The 17,269-nt window shown below is 57.6% G+C and overlaps 3 protein-coding genes across 8 annotated transcripts; all 3 read right to left on the bottom strand.

Moving 5' to 3' along the window:
- Positions 1-4: 4 nt before the first annotated feature.
- SIRT7 (sirtuin 7) lies at positions 5-4,188 on the bottom strand. Its single transcript, XM_027717394.2, has 10 exons — positions 4,033-4,188; positions 3,823-3,960; positions 3,232-3,336; positions 2,276-2,346; positions 2,098-2,170; positions 1,569-1,667; positions 895-1,131; positions 571-651; positions 317-423; positions 5-230 (listed from the first exon to the last, which is right to left on the bottom strand). The coding sequence occupies exons 1-10, from the start codon at positions 4,126-4,128 to the stop codon at positions 20-22; spliced, it is 1,218 nt and encodes a 405-aa protein (XP_027573195.1). The 5' UTR covers positions 4,129-4,188; the 3' UTR covers positions 5-19.
- A 95-nt stretch (positions 4,189-4,283) lies between these two features.
- On the bottom strand, positions 4,284-12,115 carry MAFG (MAF bZIP transcription factor G). 5 transcript variants are annotated; one of them, XM_027717325.2, is made up of 3 exons: positions 12,000-12,115; positions 8,282-8,343; positions 4,284-8,193 (listed from the first exon to the last, which is right to left on the bottom strand). In XM_027717325.2, the coding sequence occupies exons 2-3, from the start codon at positions 8,315-8,317 to the stop codon at positions 7,741-7,743; spliced, it is 489 nt and encodes a 162-aa protein (XP_027573126.1). In that variant the 5' UTR covers positions 8,318-8,343; positions 12,000-12,115; the 3' UTR covers positions 4,284-7,740. The 5 variants fall into 5 exon arrangements, with proteins under 5 accessions (XP_027573126.1, XP_039246133.1, XP_039246132.1 ...); XM_039390199.1 differs by lacking the exon at positions 12,000-12,115 and adding an exon at positions 11,712-11,785; XM_039390198.1 differs by lacking the exon at positions 12,000-12,115 and adding an exon at positions 11,549-11,568.
- Positions 12,116-12,868: 753 nt separating this feature from the next.
- On the bottom strand, positions 12,869-15,918 carry PYCR1 (pyrroline-5-carboxylate reductase 1). 2 transcript variants are annotated; one of them, XM_027717441.2, is made up of 7 exons: positions 15,798-15,918; positions 15,636-15,706; positions 15,363-15,542; positions 14,548-14,769; positions 13,980-14,072; positions 13,432-13,595; positions 12,869-13,335 (listed from the first exon to the last, which is right to left on the bottom strand). In XM_027717441.2, exons 1-7 carry the CDS (start codon positions 15,862-15,864, stop codon positions 13,185-13,187), a joined length of 948 nt encoding a protein of 315 aa, XP_027573242.1. In that variant the 5' UTR covers positions 15,865-15,918; the 3' UTR covers positions 12,869-13,184. The 2 variants fall into 2 exon arrangements, with proteins under 2 accessions (XP_027573242.1, XP_039246268.1); XM_039390334.1 differs by lacking the exon at positions 14,548-14,769 and having other exon boundaries at positions 15,798-15,903.
- Between the last annotated feature and the right edge of the window lie 1,351 nt (positions 15,919-17,269).

Below are 17,269 nucleotides of genomic sequence, written 5' to 3'. Positions count from 1 at the left end.
GCCCCGCCCCGCCCCGCGCTCAGCGGCTCTTCCTGCGCCGGCCGCCCTTGGCGCAGCCGCGGCCGAGCCACCCCCCGGCGCGCCCGCCCGCCGCCTCCTCCCGCTCCCGGGGCTGCTCGCGGGGCTCCTCCCGCGCCTCCTCCCGCGGCGGCGCCACCGGCTTCCTCGAGTGCGTGCCTTCCTCCCCGGGGCGCAGCGGCTCTGCCAGCGCGAAGATGGGGTCCCGCGCCCTGCGGAGGGGGAGAGAGGGCGGCGGTGGGCGCTGCCGGCGGCCCCGGGCCGGGCGCTCCCGCCGCGCAGGGACCGGGCCTCTCACCGGTCGTAGCGCGGGATCTCCAGCCCGAGCTCTGCCATCAGCAGCCGCATCACGTCGTCGCAGCGCCCGTGCAGCTTCAGGGCAGCCAGGTCGTCCTTCGGGGTCCACTGCGGGCGACAGCAGAGCCGGCTGCAGGCACCTCCCCGGGGCAGCAGCAGGGGCTCCTGCCCGGCGCCAGGCAGGGGCTCGGCCTCACACAGACATAGCCCCTTGGCCCACAGCTGTTAAGCCCAGTGCCGAGGGCTCTCTCTCACCTGCAGGTTCACGATATACAGCTTGGGCCGACGGGTGGGGGGCTTGCTCATGCACCAGAGCCGTGGGTATTTTTTCAAAACCTGCCATAAAGCAGAGACGATCAGCACAGCCACGGGCACACGCCACTGTGAACCGTATCAGCGAGAGGAAAAGGAATGTATTACCAGGAGGGGAAAGAGGGAGGAAGAGAGACTATCACAGATGGTGGGCGAATCCTGACACCAGAGTTTACAGTTGTCTGTTTGGGAGGAAACCGCTGAGCACCAAGGTGTATCACCAAGAGGGAATGCTGCTAACAATCTTCACCGAGTGTCTAAAGTTACCTTTAAGCTGGAACCCAGACAAAGAATCACATCTGCTTTGCTTGCAGCTTCTGTTGCTGCTTCCCAGTTCAGGGGCTGTCTCAATGTCCCCTTCTCCCCAAAGTGGACGATTGTATCTCTCAACTGTGCCCCACACTTGTGGCACATCCTGCCCGTGTGATGTCTGTGCAGGGCTGTGCGCTCCGTCACATCGAACACTCGCACGTACTCTCTGTTGGGTGTACAGGAAGTGCAGACCTGGTGCAGGACGAAAGCAGAAAACCCATCACATCATCAGCATCCCTCCAATGAGAGGCCAGCAGCCAGCCACTTCTCTCGGACGAAAAGCACTTTTGGGGACAGTGTGCTGGAAGCTATAGATGGGATCATCAGAGATCAGATGCTAACTTGGAAAACCTCAACTAGCACGTGGAGCTGCAGGCAGCCTTTGGCTACGTGCTGAGAAGGGCTGAGGAAGAGGAGTCAGAAGGCTCCAGTGAGTACAGTGAAAGAGCTACAGAAATGGGTTTGGTGCTTGCTAACTAGTTCACCCCAAAGTGATGGCCTGAAGATGGGAACTGTGCAGAAGCCAAGCCCTTGTACTAATTCCTCCTGAGCTAATGACAAATCAAGAGTTTACATCCTCTTCTTGCGAGGCCACTGAACAGTGACTTTGTCCTGCTCTGGCCACTCACCTCTATGTACATGTTCCCATGAAGCTCAGATATTGCAGCTCGGGGTAACCCGCTCCGCAGGTGCAGCCCGTCACAGTTCTGAGACACCACATGCTGCACCTTGAAGGGAACAAAATGCTGAGCTCACACAGACCCCGCAGGTGTCGCTCTAAGCAGGTGATGTGCTGTCCCAAATCACACCAACAGCCTGTACATCAGAGCGGGACCCACAGGATAAGAGAGTGGAGAACAGACCTTTGTGAAAGCTAAGTGGAAAGCCTCCTCCTGCTAAACAGAGCTTTTCTAGGGCTGGCTGGTTTGCGGCCAGACCAGCTTGACCAGGTACAAATACAACATATTAAAGAAAAGGCACCAGGGGAAAAACTGCCAGAGCTGCAGCCTGGAGCTCACTAAGGAAGACAGACACATTTTCCTACATGGATGTGCAGCCACTTGAGTCAAAACCATAGTCGGGCAATCTCCTGAAAAGATTTTTCTTCCCTGCTTTATCATTCTTAGGCATGAGTGAAGTAAGGAAAAAATATCTTACCAGGTTGTGCTTGTGCAGGCAGGCAATGCTCATATGGGTGAGCGTGGGCTCTGCCTCGCTCAGGTCTGCAGCCCTGACAAGGAGCAATGGGGGGGAAAAAAAAAAAAAGAGTTAGAATTGCTATTAACCTCTTCCAGTATCAGTTTTCTGCCACACAGCTCAGAATTTCGCTCCTCACCTGATGCTCCTGCCCTTCTGCAGCAGTGTCCAAATGCCATTGGGGCCTCTGTAGTCCGGGATCGAAGCTGCCTGTCACCAGGAGAGAAAACAAGGCCTGATGGGGGGGGGTCACAGCTCTTGTACACAAACACAACCAACCTGGGCCCACCCAGGACAACCACAGACACCTTATCTATGGCTGCTTTTTCATTCATTCCAAGTTTTCCATCACAGTGGTTCCCTAATCACAGGAAAACTTTTTCATGTGTTTTCATGTGTTTTCTCTCTCTCTTCTCCTACCTTACAACTCTCATTTGCACCTCCAGCATTTATTTTCTCCAATGTTACCATTATGGAATCCCTCCAGAGCTCTTTTTCACCCTTGTTACTTCCCATTTCCCTGCAAAGAACTCCATTCTTAAGCCTTTTCTTATTTTCTCCAGACTCTGGTTTCTGGTACTGCACACTCAGCATCTCTAGCAAACGTGTGGGTGACACGAGCACTCAGCCCCTGCCCTGAGCCACTCTCTGAGTCAGCAGAGACTGGAGTTTCACAGCTCACACAAAGGTGACAGCTGTCACACTAGAAGAGGCAGAACCAAACTTCTACTTTCCCCTGGGCCACTGAAACCAAACAATTCTCAAACTGCTGTTTGTAAGTTCCAACAACCCCCCAGCTGTCCCTGCATGTCTAATAACACACGATGTTCCTGAGCTAACCGGCTGGAGGTTTTACACCAAAAGTCACTGAAGGGACTCAAGTGAGGTATGACCAGTGTCCACTTGCTCAGGCCACAGGATCTCCTGGACAGCAGGAATGACCAAGATGCAGCCTAGGCACTGTGCTGGCCACAGACTCACGCAGCATCCTGGACTCATCACAAACATCCGCTCCATGACCATTCAGGAACCACAGAACAGTCCAGACAACACCCTCCCCCCAAAGGGGCTCCGGCTGCTCCCCCGAAAACCCACCGTGCTGATCCCGGCACCCGTGTAGATGACGAGGTGCCTGGCGCTCCGCACAGCTGCCGCCAGCTCAGCTGCCTTTCTCCTCAGCTCCTCTGGTTCATCACACACCTGAAAAAACACACCTGAGCAGGTTCACATGGTTCGGAGATACACTGCACCACTGAGGCAGAGGGAACAGGGATATCCCTGGACGTTTGAAGATGGGCTTGGCCCAGGAAAAGCAACAAAACATGATCAGCAGTGGTGTCCAAATGAAAAGGATATGGGTGCTTTTCATGGAGGATCACGGGAAAAAGCTTCCTGGAGAGCAGGACCTGCTGACCCACCCTCCCGGGAGACGTGCCCACACAGCCAGACTCCTGGCAGTCGCTAGACTACGGCTCACCGGAGACAAACGCAGGGCAGCCCCGGGAGGGCAGCCGCGTTCCCGGTACCGGGGCACGGCCGTTGTTCACCAAGGCCCGCTGCGGCTGCAGAGTTCCCCCGCAATGGCCAGCCTGGCGGCTGCCGTCCCGCCCGGAGCGCAGGGCTCCTCTCCGCGGCCGGGGTCGCTCCCCGCCATCGCCGCCCCGCTCCCCCGGGCCCGCCGCCCACCTCCTCCTGCCGCCGCCGCAGCCGCTCGCGCCGCTTGCGGCGCCGCTCCAGCTCCCGGACGATGTCCTCGCTCTCGCTCAGCACCTGGCACTCCTCGGGGCTCCGCTCCGCCGGCGGCTTCCTCCAGATGCGGAACACCTGCCCGGTGCACAGCAGGTGGTTCACGGCGGCCCGCGACGGCGGGTCGCGCCGGGCCGGGCCGTGCCATACCTGTCTGCGCCGGTCCCGCTGCTCCTCCTGCTGCAGGATCTCGGCGCGCGCCGCCGCTTTCCGCTCGGAGCGGCTCAGGCTGCCGCCCGCCGCCATCGGCCCGGAACCGCCGCGCCTCCGCCGCTACCGGGCTCGGCTCCGCCGCTTCCGCCTTCCGGCCGGAGCGCCCGCGCGCCGCCTCCTTCACCGCCCCCGCGCGCGGCAGCGCCCCCTGGCGCCGGGCGGCCCCCAAAGGACGCGCAGGCGGCGGCTGTTGAAGCGGTTTATTGTCGCGTACAAAGGCGGCGGACACTGTACAGAATAAATAACGCCAATAACTTAGCAATAAATACCGCCTGCACCGAGCCCGGGGCCCTCCGGGCTGACCCCGCCGTCCGCCAGCCCCGGCTCCGTCCGGGAGCGACTGTACACAATTCACAAGATACACAAATCCCGGGGGTGCCGGGGACGCTCCCCGGGCAGGCTGGGGCAGGACCAGGACCCTTCCCCAACCCCCCGGAACAGCACCAGGAAAAGAAAGAAAACACGACAGCCTTCACAGCAGGAAACCAAACGGACGAGCACCTCAGGAACAAGAATTGTCACACTCCAGAACACTATATACGAGAGAAGTCAGCATGACAGCTTGGGCAAGGGCCACCTCGCACGGGCACGGGAAGCCAGCTGGCAGGGGACTGGAGACTTCTTGGACACTGCAGAAATACAACACTCGGGGTCCTACACTTCACTGAGATCAAAAGCAAAACCATAGGGAAGCAGCACTCGGATGGGACCGCGGACTCGCTGACATCCAGCCCAGCACCACAGAGCTTGTTTACCACATCCACACCCTTCAGCCATGGCCTTCACCCGCTCCTCCCCACATGGCAAGTCCTCATCGAACACACAGGCCCACTTGGAGCAGGCTGGGGCTCCAAGCAAGCAAGGACAGTGCAGGCAGGAGGAACAAGAGCATTAACATCTGGTGCAGTCAGTGCTGCTGCCGGCCCTATCCTGCCTCACTGCAGAGCAGCACCGCAGGGAAGGACCGGACACGCTCCCTGCCACAGAGCACAAAGGGAGCAAGCCCTCCATGGTCTAGGGCTACCCATCGTCACCTGCTGTGTCAATGGGGCCCTCCTCAAACCAGAGGCTCCAGCTGTGGAGCTCAGCTCTGAACCAGCCCCACGCACACCTTTGCTGCTCACCCGGCCCAGCCAGCTCAGGCCTCAGCTGGGTTCTGAAGCGCTCTGGCCAATTCAGTCTCAGGCCAGGTCCAGGCGGGACAGGGTTGGGACTGACAACCCAGGACTATTTTTTTCCAAAACTGTGTTTTGGAAAATCTCACTTCTTCCAGGCACCACACCACCAGCTGGAAGACAAAGGCCAGAGCCCAAAGCTCCATGCTGAGCGCTGCACAATGCATGGCCCATGTGGTGCGGCTGGAAGTGGCATGTCAGATACTTCAGCTCAGAGAAAAGAAAGTCCAGGGCTGGAAGGGGGAAGTCTGGAGGCAATGTTCTAACCTGCTCCCCATTCGGGAAGTTCACTGGGAAAAGAATCCCAAACACCTCCCTAAACTCCCACTCATTCAGAGCAAAGCTGATCTCCTCCTCCAGCAGGAAATCCCCAGCAACTACCTGCTCCTCTTGCCACACTGCAGCTTTTCTCAGGCTGATCTGCTCCTCAGCCCAGGGGACAGCAGTATCAGTTCAGCAACATGAGAAACATCCCCAAAACCCACCCAGTATGGCTGTGCCTCCCCACGAGACTGCAGCTTCAGTTGTGCCATCCCAGTCTGTCCCCTCCCCTCAGATGACCCTCAGCAGCCAGGAGATCACACGGGCTTCACCCTCATGTCCTGTTTCTCTAAAACTCAGTAAATCAGCTCAAATCTTTGGGAAGGGGAGAAGGGGGTCAAAGTGTTTGTGGAAATGGAGCCTCACCACAAACAGCTTCTCAACCATGTCACAGCTGTGAGTCTGAGCACTCTCCCAGCCCCCAGGTGGAAGCTGCCCCAGGAAGGACAGTGACCCTGCCACAGCTCACTGGCCAGCAACGCACAGACACCAGGGACCAGCCGGTCCCGTGCTGCCCAGTGGGCAGACCTGCCCCCCTTGTTCAAGGGAGCCATGAGAGCAACACAAGTTCTGACCACAGGATCTAATTCCAGAGATAAATCTCATCAGTCTTCTAAACCTAGACAAGCCTCCCTCATGTTACTTCTCTGCCAGCTTTGCTGCAGGAAGGACAGCGCAGTGTTTTCCTATCCAGGTAACCAAGTTACCTGCCGTCGGCTGCTCAGCAGGAGCTGCCCATGCTCCCACTGCACACATCTGGGAAGGCATCACTGCACCAGCCAGCCAGTCTTGCTTTCAAAACCAGCAGCACCTTTGCCTGCGCACCAGAATTCTTCTGGAGAATTCAGAGAGATTCCAACTCAATCTCTCAGTCGAGTTTAGGGAAAACAACGACAGTGTGAAATGACAGCACACGGCAAAGGCACCGGCTCCAGCACAGTGCTGCAGAGAGCTCAGGGAGCAGAGCACCCAACATGAGGGGACATGACAGAAGCCAGCAAGGTCAAGAATAAGTCACTTTTGGTACAATTGCAAAAAGATATCAAACAGGACTTGCCTCTTTTTTTGTCTTTTTCTAAGTTTTATAAATAAAGTCTGAGAACTCTTTATAAAAACTAACCTCAGAGCCACAAACAGTTTGCGGGAGGTTCATGAGAAACTTTAAAATTATTTATTTATTAACTTTTAACTAGCAAAGTCTCCGAGAATATTTCCCCATTCATATGGTCAAATATTCTCTCCTTCTCAGGTAAAAAAAGCTGACTATAAATACGCTCTCTCTTCTGTCCAATTTTAAACTTAGATAATTTAATAATCTTAAAATGATGTTTCTCTCTTTAAATAAAGGGCTATTTAACCACATAAACTGGTTGTGTAAACCATCACACTAGAGACACTTGATACCCTCAAAACATGGGAACAACTAGTGATTTTGGTCTTGTTCAGTGCAACACATTAGGCACAAAACCGGCCTGCAGTCCACACGGTACCGTCCCTCCCTCCCTCCCCAGGGTGCGGGGCCCTGCAGGGCCCTGGCGCTGGGGCTGCAGCCGCAGAGCACGGCAGTGTCATCCTTCCCACCACTGCCAGTTTACACAGCTAATGCCACGGACATCTGAGGGAAACCCACGGTTAGGGCACAGAGGCACACCTAGAAAGGAATAAAAACCTACGACACAGAACATCCCGACTGCAACTACGGGTACCAAAGGAGACAAAAGCAGCAGGTTCATGTGCCGAGATGCACCACCCAGAATAGTCATTAAATAAAGCCTTTGGAAGTGACCAAAATTAGGGTTCCCAGCCCCCAGGAAGAAAGCCTCCCTTGGGCCACCCCCCCGCCCTTCCATCAGCCATGCTGCACAGACTTTCTTTGGGCAGAAAACCAAATTCTCACAGTCCATCCCCAGGGCACCCGAGGGCTACAGACGGCTGGGTGGAAGGCTCTGTCTGCACAGGACAAAGGACGCGTCACCACTGCTCATACCAATCTGGACACAACAAAATAAACTGGAGCTATCAGCGGGCCAGTCCTGGGCCAAGTCGAAGGAACCTGGACCCATGTGGAGAGGGTTTGTGCTTTGGGGATTCCAGGCTGGTTTTGTGCCTAATTGCCCTGCACAGACAAGCTCAGGCAGCACTCGCTTCACTAAGACCGGGCGTCCGTTTTGGATTTCACTATTGTGATGACACTGGTAGTAGCAACCTTGCCAGGGACGAGGGGCCCCATACTGGAGGTGAGAGGCCCTCGCGCAGGGGTCACGGGGCTCCGGGCCACGGTTCTGGCGAAGTTCTGGAGAGCCTCGTATTTGGAGCGGAGAGCATCGAGTTCCATTTTCATGCTGGCGTTCTCAGAGGCCAGCTTCTCCACTTCTTGCTGCAGCTCTGCCTTCTGCTTCTCCAGTTCCTCCTTCTGGGTAACACGCTTGACTCTGCAGCTGGCTGCGTAGCCCCGGTTCTTCAGTGTGCGCCGACGCTGCTTCAGCTGGATGATCTCCTCCTTCGACAGGCCCCGTAGATGCTGGTTCAGCTCCCGCACGGACATGGTCACCAGCTCCTCATCTGTCAAGCTGGTCCCATTCTCGCCTGGCTCCCGCTTCACCTGGGAGAGAAAGCAGCACACACGTGTGACATTTGGGGCAGATGCCTACACCTGCCCCCACGCCCCTTTCCTCCACACGCTGCGTTACCTTCAAGGCCTTGTTTCCTTTATTGGGGGTCGTCATAACACGACAGCCTTGACAGTCAGGTTCTGGAAGGCAAGGAAGGCCAGGTTAGCCCCCGGGACACAACAGAGCCCACGGCATTCCTCTGGCAGGGTCCACCAGCAATGGCCCATGCTGCTGCACATCCTGCTTCCCCCTCCCCGCAGGACACTTGACAAGAAGCCGGCTGAGCTGGACTCACGAGAAGCAGACTCTGTTCCTGAGCAGAAACTGCTGCCCTTCCACACCCCTGCTCCCAGAGACTTTGTGGCAATGCTGGTTTTTTGCTTGCGGTGGGGGAAATTAAAAAACTAGGAGGAGTCAGAATACACGGAAGCCACATTTTTAAAAATAGCCTGGCAGGCAGCAGGCAGGGTCCAGAGCACGGCTGTTCCAGGCCAGTCATGCTGACTCAGCAGGCTGGCACTCTGCACCACTTGCTCCCAGCCTCATCCTTGTCACCCAAACACACCCTTCCAACAGGTTCCCAACCACAGCTCAGAAGCTCCCCAGTCCTACCGGACTCCAGGTGTCCCCCAGAACGCAACCGGTATGGTTCAAGAAGACTTGACCCTGGGCAAGGGAAAGCCTTGGACACACTGGAGTCCCATCATAAATTTGGGCTGATGCCTCAGCAGCCTTCACCTCTCCCAGTCACTCAAAGCTGTCCCTAGCTGTCAGGCTTTTCTGTAAGAAAGTCCCCGTTGGTCTCTAGCAGTGCCAGGGCCCAGAACCACCTTCTCCCTCCTTATCTTTAGAGCCAAGGTGTGCTCACAAGAAAACAGATTAAAGGTGACAAAACCAGATGAGAGCAAACTCCTTCCCTGCTACAGACTACAGGACTTCAGAGCAATACTGGTAAGAGCAGTTCCCAGGGCTGATTTTACACAGACTTATACCCAGGCTCCTGCTTCTTCCCCACATACCTCCTCCTCTCAGGCTTTTTAGTTCGGAGTGCTACTACACTCTACTAAGGAATTGATCCACACAGATACTATTTGACAGACATGGCTGTGCCTTCAGCAGCCCAGACTGCACCCTCCTCAGCCCAGACTGCACCCGTCACCCCCTCAGCCCTGGTCAGTGTTCTTGTGCAGCCTACAGGTGCCTCTGTCCCTTTCATCTCTCAGTGTCAAAAACCAATTTTTTATTTGCCCCTGCCTTGCTGTCAGCAGCGCTGATGTCCAGTTACAGCCCATAATCAGATGTACAAGTCAGCAAATAAGACTTTGTGCTCTTCCAGCAGCGGTGGCACAGGCTCCCCACAGTGCATCTACTACCCATGGGAGGTGAGCGGGGCCAGAAGTCCCCAGGACACCAGCAGAGTTGTTCCCAAAGCCTGAGGCCTGCCAGGAGCCAGGCTATTTATAGCCAGAGGACAATGCTCCTTCCATGAGACGTCTGCTGCACCCGACCACACCAGCACAGGCAGGGTCACTTTGCCACCCAGGGAAGGCAGCTGCAAAGAGGCAGGATGGGCAGCATGTGAGCAACATGAAAATCAATTCTTCCCTCTTTCCCAAATTGCGATGTTTCTTTCCTCTGTTCCTACCCGGTAAACAACACAGCTGCTGGGAAAAGGGGAGAAGGAAGGGAGTAGCTGGGGAGACCAATAACATGCCCCATCCTCTGATCAGCAGAAGGAGCTGAGGGCAGGTGCGGTCAGCAGGACCATGGGAATTTGTTTGCCTTGTGGCACTAAGGAATTTCCAGCTGCCTGGCAAGTAGTCACCCTGCCTTCATTACAGCAGACCCGAAATAAACAAGGCACACATATGATGCATCAAGCAGGGCACTGGGAAGAGAGCTCCTCAGCAGGCTGGGAAACAGCAGATGCTGGCAGAGCCGGACACAGCAGAGGCAGCGACTCATTCCTGCCTCTGCACTCTTAAATGCAACACCCTCTCAAGCAGGAGCCTCCCACAACAGCCATCATAGCTGTAACAGGACTGTCCCCAAAAGCACCCGGTAAGACCACCTCTCCTCGTCCCACTTCCCAAGGGGAGCAAAATGAGATGCAGCAACACCTGAGACAGTCAGTAGAATAGGAAGAACAACTCAGAGAGCTGCTGGCTATTTTCCAGGTCCCATTTGAACTGGGCTGTTTGGCAGATCACAGAGAGAACTGGCACCACAGCAGGGACCAAACCTGGCATAACTCTTCAGACTGCTGATGGCTCAGGATAGCTTCCTGAAGAAAAATCACGCTGAAAAGTGCCAAACACTATGACTGCAATGAAGAAACTGCAGCCTCGACACATTTCTCCCAAGCTCAAAAGGCCTGAACTCAGCACAAGCGCAGCCAATTCTCCCCTCAGCTCAGCGGCTGCACACGAGAGCTGACAGCACCACGCACGGTTCAACGCGGGGCCTTCTCCACATTCCTGATGGCAGAACCTGCCACGAGCCCGTGTAAACACGGTGACGTCACCGCTCCAGCGCAGGCAGGAGGCCCGTGGGCTGAGCGAGGGCTGTGCCCCCATGGGCTCCACAGCACCGGGCGGGCACAGCACACGGGAACACTCTCTCCCAGGGGAGATCTCATACTCCGCTTATTGGCTTTCTGGCAACTTAGATCACAGAGTCTCCTTTCATGATTCCCCCAGTCACCTATGAAGTCAGGACAGTGCTTCTCCTGTGTCCCCCGCTCACTGGGGGTCCCTGGTGAGCTCATCCAACCCTGGGCACTTTGACAACAATTCTTCCCTCAAGGGACCTGCCCATCCAGCTGACTTTAACTCTGCTCACATAGCTAAAGGAAAGGGCCGGTTCTGAGAGACCCCTTCCAGCCCACGGCAGTGCCCTCCTCCGACCATGTAGCTCGAACCTCATGTATCCCGGGCTGCCAGAGACGTCCTCAGCTCTGGACAGTAAGACCCACCCGTGCACACACACCACTGGACCCTCCGTGTCGATCAGGAATTGCAGCCTCACAGGAGCAGCTTACTTCCAACGGGAGAGGAAACCCGCTCCCCTCCGGGGACGCTGCAGCACCAGGCAGCCCCCACGGAACAGGAGCCAGAACCTCCCAGCCACACGTCCTTGGTTACCGAGCAGCCCGAGGACGAGGAGCCGGCCGTGGGGAGGGGGGCTGTTCTGCCTGTGGCCCAGCCTCTGCTACGGGAACGGGACGAGACGACCCGGTGGCTCCTCACATTCCTGGACGTGCCCTCCTCGGGAGGAGATTCACCCACCACGGAGAACGGGGGCGGCTCGGGGAGAGGGGGCCCGGGGACCAGGTCGCACGCGCACCGGGACGGACAGGCTCGGCCTGAGGAGAGCCGGTACGCGAGATGACCGGGACCGGCGGCAGCCGCGGGCAGGAGGGGCGGGGCGCGCCAGTGATGTCCGCGGGCGGCCCCGGGAGCGGGCGGGCGGGGCCGGGGACAGGCCCCGGGCCAGCGACCCCGCGCACCTGTTGCTCGGCCGCGGAGCGGGGCCCGGTCGGAGGGGTCGGGGGCGGGCGGCGCCAGGCGGGCGCGGCCCCGAAGCCCCCGCCGTGAGTCAGCGGTAGCGGCCCCGCGAAGCAGCTGCCGACACGCGGCGGTCCCGGCCGCCTTCCCGGGCCCGCCGCGCCCGCCACGCCCGCCATCCTGGGCCCGCCGCGCCCGCCCCGCCCCGGCCCGCCCCCCGGGGACCGGCCCGCCGCCCCGCCCCGCACGGTGCCAGGGCCGCGCCCGCCGCCGCAGCCGGTGGCGCTCACCTCCTGCCGGGGCCGCCGGGACGGGCCAGGCCGGGCGGGGCGGGGAGGCCGCGCTGGGAGGGACCGGGACGCGCGAGCCGCCGCCGCCGCCGCCGCTCACGGACGCGTCACGTGATATTTGGGTCACGTGGCTCCATTCATGAAGCGCCCGGCGCAACCGCCCCGGGCCTTAAGGGGGCCGCGCGCGCCCGCCAGGGGCGGGGGGAGGGAGGGGGTGCGCCCGGCCACGCCCCGCTCGGCCCCGCCCCGCCAGGCCACGCCCCGGCCGAGGGGTGATTTTGGGCCGAGCCCCCGAGGCACCCATAGGGCGCCGTTTGTGTAGCAGCGTCTGCTGCAGCCAATAACGACAGACACAACACAGAAGCTCTGACAGCAGGAGCAGGATGGGGAAAGAAGGTGGATCCCTTCAAACCTTCAAAACTAAAAGTTCTGAAACATCTTAAAAAATCCTGTTAGAAACCATTTCTGCATTGGACACCATGAACACTGTTTGAGTCCTGGGAGGCTTCTGGACAAACAATGTCCTTGATAAAGCTCTGACGAGGGTATCACCCCTGCCCAAGAGAACACCAATGCCAGAGACAGTTTGCACCAACTCCACTACAGGCTAAAGACCCTCTGCTACAGCGCTGCCCCACAACTGCTGCAAGCCATGAGCCAGATACTGGGGACAGCAACATTCAGAGTGAGCATTTTTTCTAAGACAGAAGAGAAATAGCATGGAGGAGACTGACTGTTATTGTTTAGTAATACTATTCCCCAATTTAGCGTTCCACTGAAACACTCCAAACCACACACTGCTTACTCCCCCTTCCACCTGCTGCAGCAGGCTGGAGAGAACTGGAGGCACAAAATATAAAGATCATAGGTTGAGATAAGAAAAATTTACTAGAAACAGCAGTGAGATAAGAAACAAACAGCAACAGCAATAATATTAATAAGAGTGTACAGGAGAAGCGAACGATTCGCACACGATTTTTAACCATGTGAAATGACTGCTCGCTTCAGGCTACCAACCAGAAGGGACCCTTCTGCCCTTCCCCTCACCCCTGCACATGGCATTGAGGTGGTATAGAATAACCTGCGGGTCCTGGCCATGCCCCTCCTGGCTACTGCAAAAATTAACCCTGTCCTGGCCAGAGCCAAGACCCTGATGTTCAGCACTGCCAGACTACAGCAGCCTGGTCAGTTCTTCTTGCTCTTGTTGGTGAACAGACTGACTTTGCTAGCGGATGCCACAGACAGAGAAGGAGATTCCAGCTTCACCTTGTCCAGCAAAGTTTTCTTTATGGCTGCCGGGGAGATCTTCTCTTGGTCTGCCAAATGCTGAAGCTCCCTGCAATGAGGTGGTGGGAGAGGAAGACAGCAAAAGGAACATGGGGAGGGTGGGGGGCAAGTTTTTAAGGCTCTTTAGGACTTCCTAGGTGCCCACCTTGTCCGGATGCAGGAAGCCTCCACAGCATTGATGAGGAGTGAGCGAAAGCCACCACTCTCCAGGAAGTGCAGGGCATGGATAGTGGCTCCCCCGGGCGAGCAGACATTGTCCTTCAGCTGACCAGGATGCTGCTCAGACTCTAACAGCATTTTGGCAGCACCCTGTAGCAAGGAAAACAGCTGCCAGAGCTCTGACTGAGGAAGCCGCTGTCACACACTCCTGTTCTCCACTGCACGGAGCAGCACCAACACTCACAGCAGACAAAATTGGGCTCCTGCAGGCTGCCAAAACACTTTTCAGAGCTGAAGAAGCCTGCAGAGAGCCACAGTTTCCCAGGCCCCAGCTCCCACATCACCACCAGTGCCAGCAGATTGCTGCGGACACTTCCTATGGTCCCTCACTGGGAATCTGTGCGCAGTCAAACCAAACACGTTCTTTAATGTAGATCCAGTGAAAGGACCAAGATAATCTAAACCATGACGTGCAGAATCCTCTGCACAGAGCAAGCACAGACTCAGATTTGTTCTGGAGGAGGAAATACTGACCAGCAAAGCCTGTGCTCCGAGTCGAACAGCCAGCCTGCGGGGAAGGCCCATCTTCACTCCCCCATCTGCAAGAGCATCCAGGGCAGTGAACGCCTGAGACCAGACAGAGGAAGAACATGACTGCAAGTCTCTGCTCCAGGACTGACAGTCTCGGGTAGGAGAGAATCCAGGATCATGCTGTGACTCCTTCCACTTACAGACTTGACAAAAGCCTCCCCCTTTACTGCATGGGTGCCATGTCAGCCTTCCCTCCCACTAGTTCCAGCTCAGGACTGGGGGGAATGGGAGAAGTTCAGCTTCTGCATCATGCTAACTACAGGCCTATGTTTTACAACATGCACACATGGACTCTGCACACTGGCTCACACTTCAGACTCATCTGACTGGTAACAGACCTTTTCAGTTGACCCAAAATGGTTGTAAACTGGATACCCACATTACATGTCCCATTGCAAATGTGAGTGATGGGAAAAACAAGAAATAACAAGCTGAATTTTCACAGGCTTTACAGTGGGCAAAGCCAACTGCTCTGCCCGAGACTGTCACAAGTTGAGGAAACAGCACATACATACGCAGGGCCACTGCCACTGAGCCCCGTTACAGCATCGATCAGGTCCTCTTCCACCTCGGTGCAGAAGCCCACGCTGGCCATCAGTTGTTCCAAGAGCTTCCCATCCTCCACATCTGCATGAGTTCCAGTGGCATAGACTGTAGCACCTTCCCGGACAATCACAGGGGTGTTGGTCATGCACCTGATCACTTTTGGTGTGGGGCAGAAGGTACAGAGTTTCTTAGGGCAGAAAATAATTGGAGACAGAAAGTAGGAAGAAAACAAATAAGGGGAAAAATTAGCTTTAGTGCACATTTAGCATCAATGGGCTGTCCAGGAAAGAACTCCCAATGGGCAAGAACAACACAAGCAAAGGGAAAAGAGAGACTTGGTACCCTAAAGACCGTGCTTTGAGCCACAGTAGCCCATATATGAATGCGAAGCCTTCGGAAGTACCAGCGAAGAGGGACCTGGGCAGAGCCGGGCTGGGAACAGTATCCCAAAGGCCTCATTCCCACATCAACCCATAGGTCTCCAAAACAGCTCCTGCAGACACTTAGCATAAAGTCAGCAGAAATTCAGGGGTGATGACCCACTGCAGTTGAGAGAAACATGATCGGACAGCACCTTATGTGAGGGAAGAGTTGGATAAAACCTCTAATAGCGTTTTCTGATGAGGACAGGCAAGGTGACCGAAAGCAACCAGTTGGCTGCTGCTGCGTGACTTTAGTCCTGAGGAGCACAAGTAATGCCTGTCCCTTGCATCGGTTCCTAGGGGCCAGAGAAGTGGGGCCAGCTCACGGCCGGCATCGCACGGCCCGGCCCCCCCTCACCTTCTCGATGGAGCTGATGGTGACGCCGGCTGCGCAGGAGACCACGATGTGCCGGGCCTCGATGTCGGGGCCCACCTCCTCCAGGATGAAGGGGATAATGGGCGGCTTCACGGCCAGGAAGAGGACATCGCTGCTCTTCACCGTGTCCTTGTTGCTCACCGTGAAGTTCACGCCCATTTTCTGCACCGGTTGGAAAGAAACGGGACCGCTGAGGTCCGCGGGGACCCGGGGGGCGGCACCGCAACCCGGACTTCGTCGCCCGTCCGCACTCACCCGCAGCCCGCTCACGGTGGGCAGGTCGGTGTCCGGGGAGCTCGCTGTGATCTTGTGCGCAGCCAGGACCCCTGCGAACGGCATCGATCATCAGCCCGGAGGATCGGCGCCGCCCGCCCCGAAGCCCCGGACCATGGCAAAGGCGAGCTGCCCCGCGCCCACCTGCCGCCGTGAAGCCCCGGGCCAGGGCGAAGGCGAGCTGCCCCGCGCCGATGAAGCCCACGCTCATGGCCGGTGCGATGCGACCCCGCCGAACACGGGCCCGCCGCCGTCCACGTGGCCGCGCGCGCAGGGAGGCGGGATCACCAGGCGCGTCGGCGGCGCGCAGCCAATCGGCGGGCGGCGGGGCGGGGCCACGCCGGCCCTCCGGCCACTCAGCGGTGAGGAACGGGGCCAACGGCGCGGCCCTCGCCAGCTATTGGGGCAACCGGACCCGGGTGTTGCATCATTCGCCGCCCGCGGGGCCGCGCAGGGCCGTGGCCAACCGCCAGGCGGCGCTGTGCGCCCGCCGTAATCCTGCGGGACCGTCCGCGGGGCCGAGTCGGGCCCGCCGCTCCCGGGGCTGCCGCGCCGGCACCGCCCTCCGGCCTGGCCCGGACCGGGCCCCTCGGGCAGTGCCGGCCCCGCCGCTCCCGGGGCTGCCGCGCCGGCACCGCCCTCCGGCCTGGCCCGGACCGGCCCGCGGAGCGCGAAAGTCCCGTGGGGCCGGGGCGCAGCTGGCGCCAGAAGCAGCTCTGGGTCCCCCGTGCGCTCCTTCTGCTCCGCACCCAAGGGTCCCCCCCTCCCCGCCACCCGCCTCGGCCGGGACGCCCTGCGGGTCCTGCGGGAGCAGCCCGGCGGCCGCTGGTCCCGGAGCGGCGGCACCTTGTGCTCTGCGAATTGCCCGCAGGTTTCCCGAGGGATTTTCCCGCACGTGAAGTGCGGGGCAGTGTCTGTCGCCCGGTTCCCAGCCGGGCCTGGGGCAGTGTGGCCTCGGGGCCTGCCCCAGCACCGGGGATGGCCTCGCTCCGAGCCCCGCGGCCCCGGGCTGTCGAGGAACCGGAACGGTGTGAAGTGTCCCTATAAATCCCAGGCACCGAGCAGTGCTTTTTTTTCCTGAATGTCATCTTACTGTATTGGTTTCTTTTCAGTGTGTGTGTCTTTTTTCTTGCTCCTTGATTGACAGAAATAAATCTCAGTGTTTCTCCTGCGAGCGAATATTCCTAAACACTGTCTTTTGGCGATATGGAACCAAAAGGCTTCAGAAGGAGAAGGGAAAAACCAAACCAAACCCAACGTGTTAACGATTCAGATTTTTATATCAATCTGTCCAGGCTGGAATCCTCTGGGCTTTGTCGAGATTGGCTGTGAACACAAGTTGTAATGCTGAATGAACACACACACATCCTGGCATCAGCTTACCAAAAACGTTGGGAATGGCTGATGTCTCATGAAGCCCAGTTCACAGTGATCTACTTGATCCTCACCTATTAATTAAGGAGGTAGATACACTCTGGAAATGAAGGGGTTTTGATGAACTGAATCATGACACAGCTGGTTGGTAAATCCTGCTGAGCAAATACTGGATGTTCTCTGCCCTGGATTGGGCAATCTCATAGTTTCCAATGGTTGGGGAGTGTTTTAACCACTAAAGC

This window comes from Pipra filicauda, unplaced genomic scaffold, assembly GCF_003945595.2.
Source record: "Pipra filicauda isolate LSUMZ 115617 unplaced genomic scaffold, ASM394559v2 scaffold80_size11013439_pilon, whole genome shotgun sequence".
Lineage (NCBI taxonomy): Eukaryota > Metazoa > Chordata > Aves > Passeriformes > Pipridae > Pipra > Pipra filicauda.
This window is presented reverse-complemented; position numbering and strand designations above follow the sequence as displayed.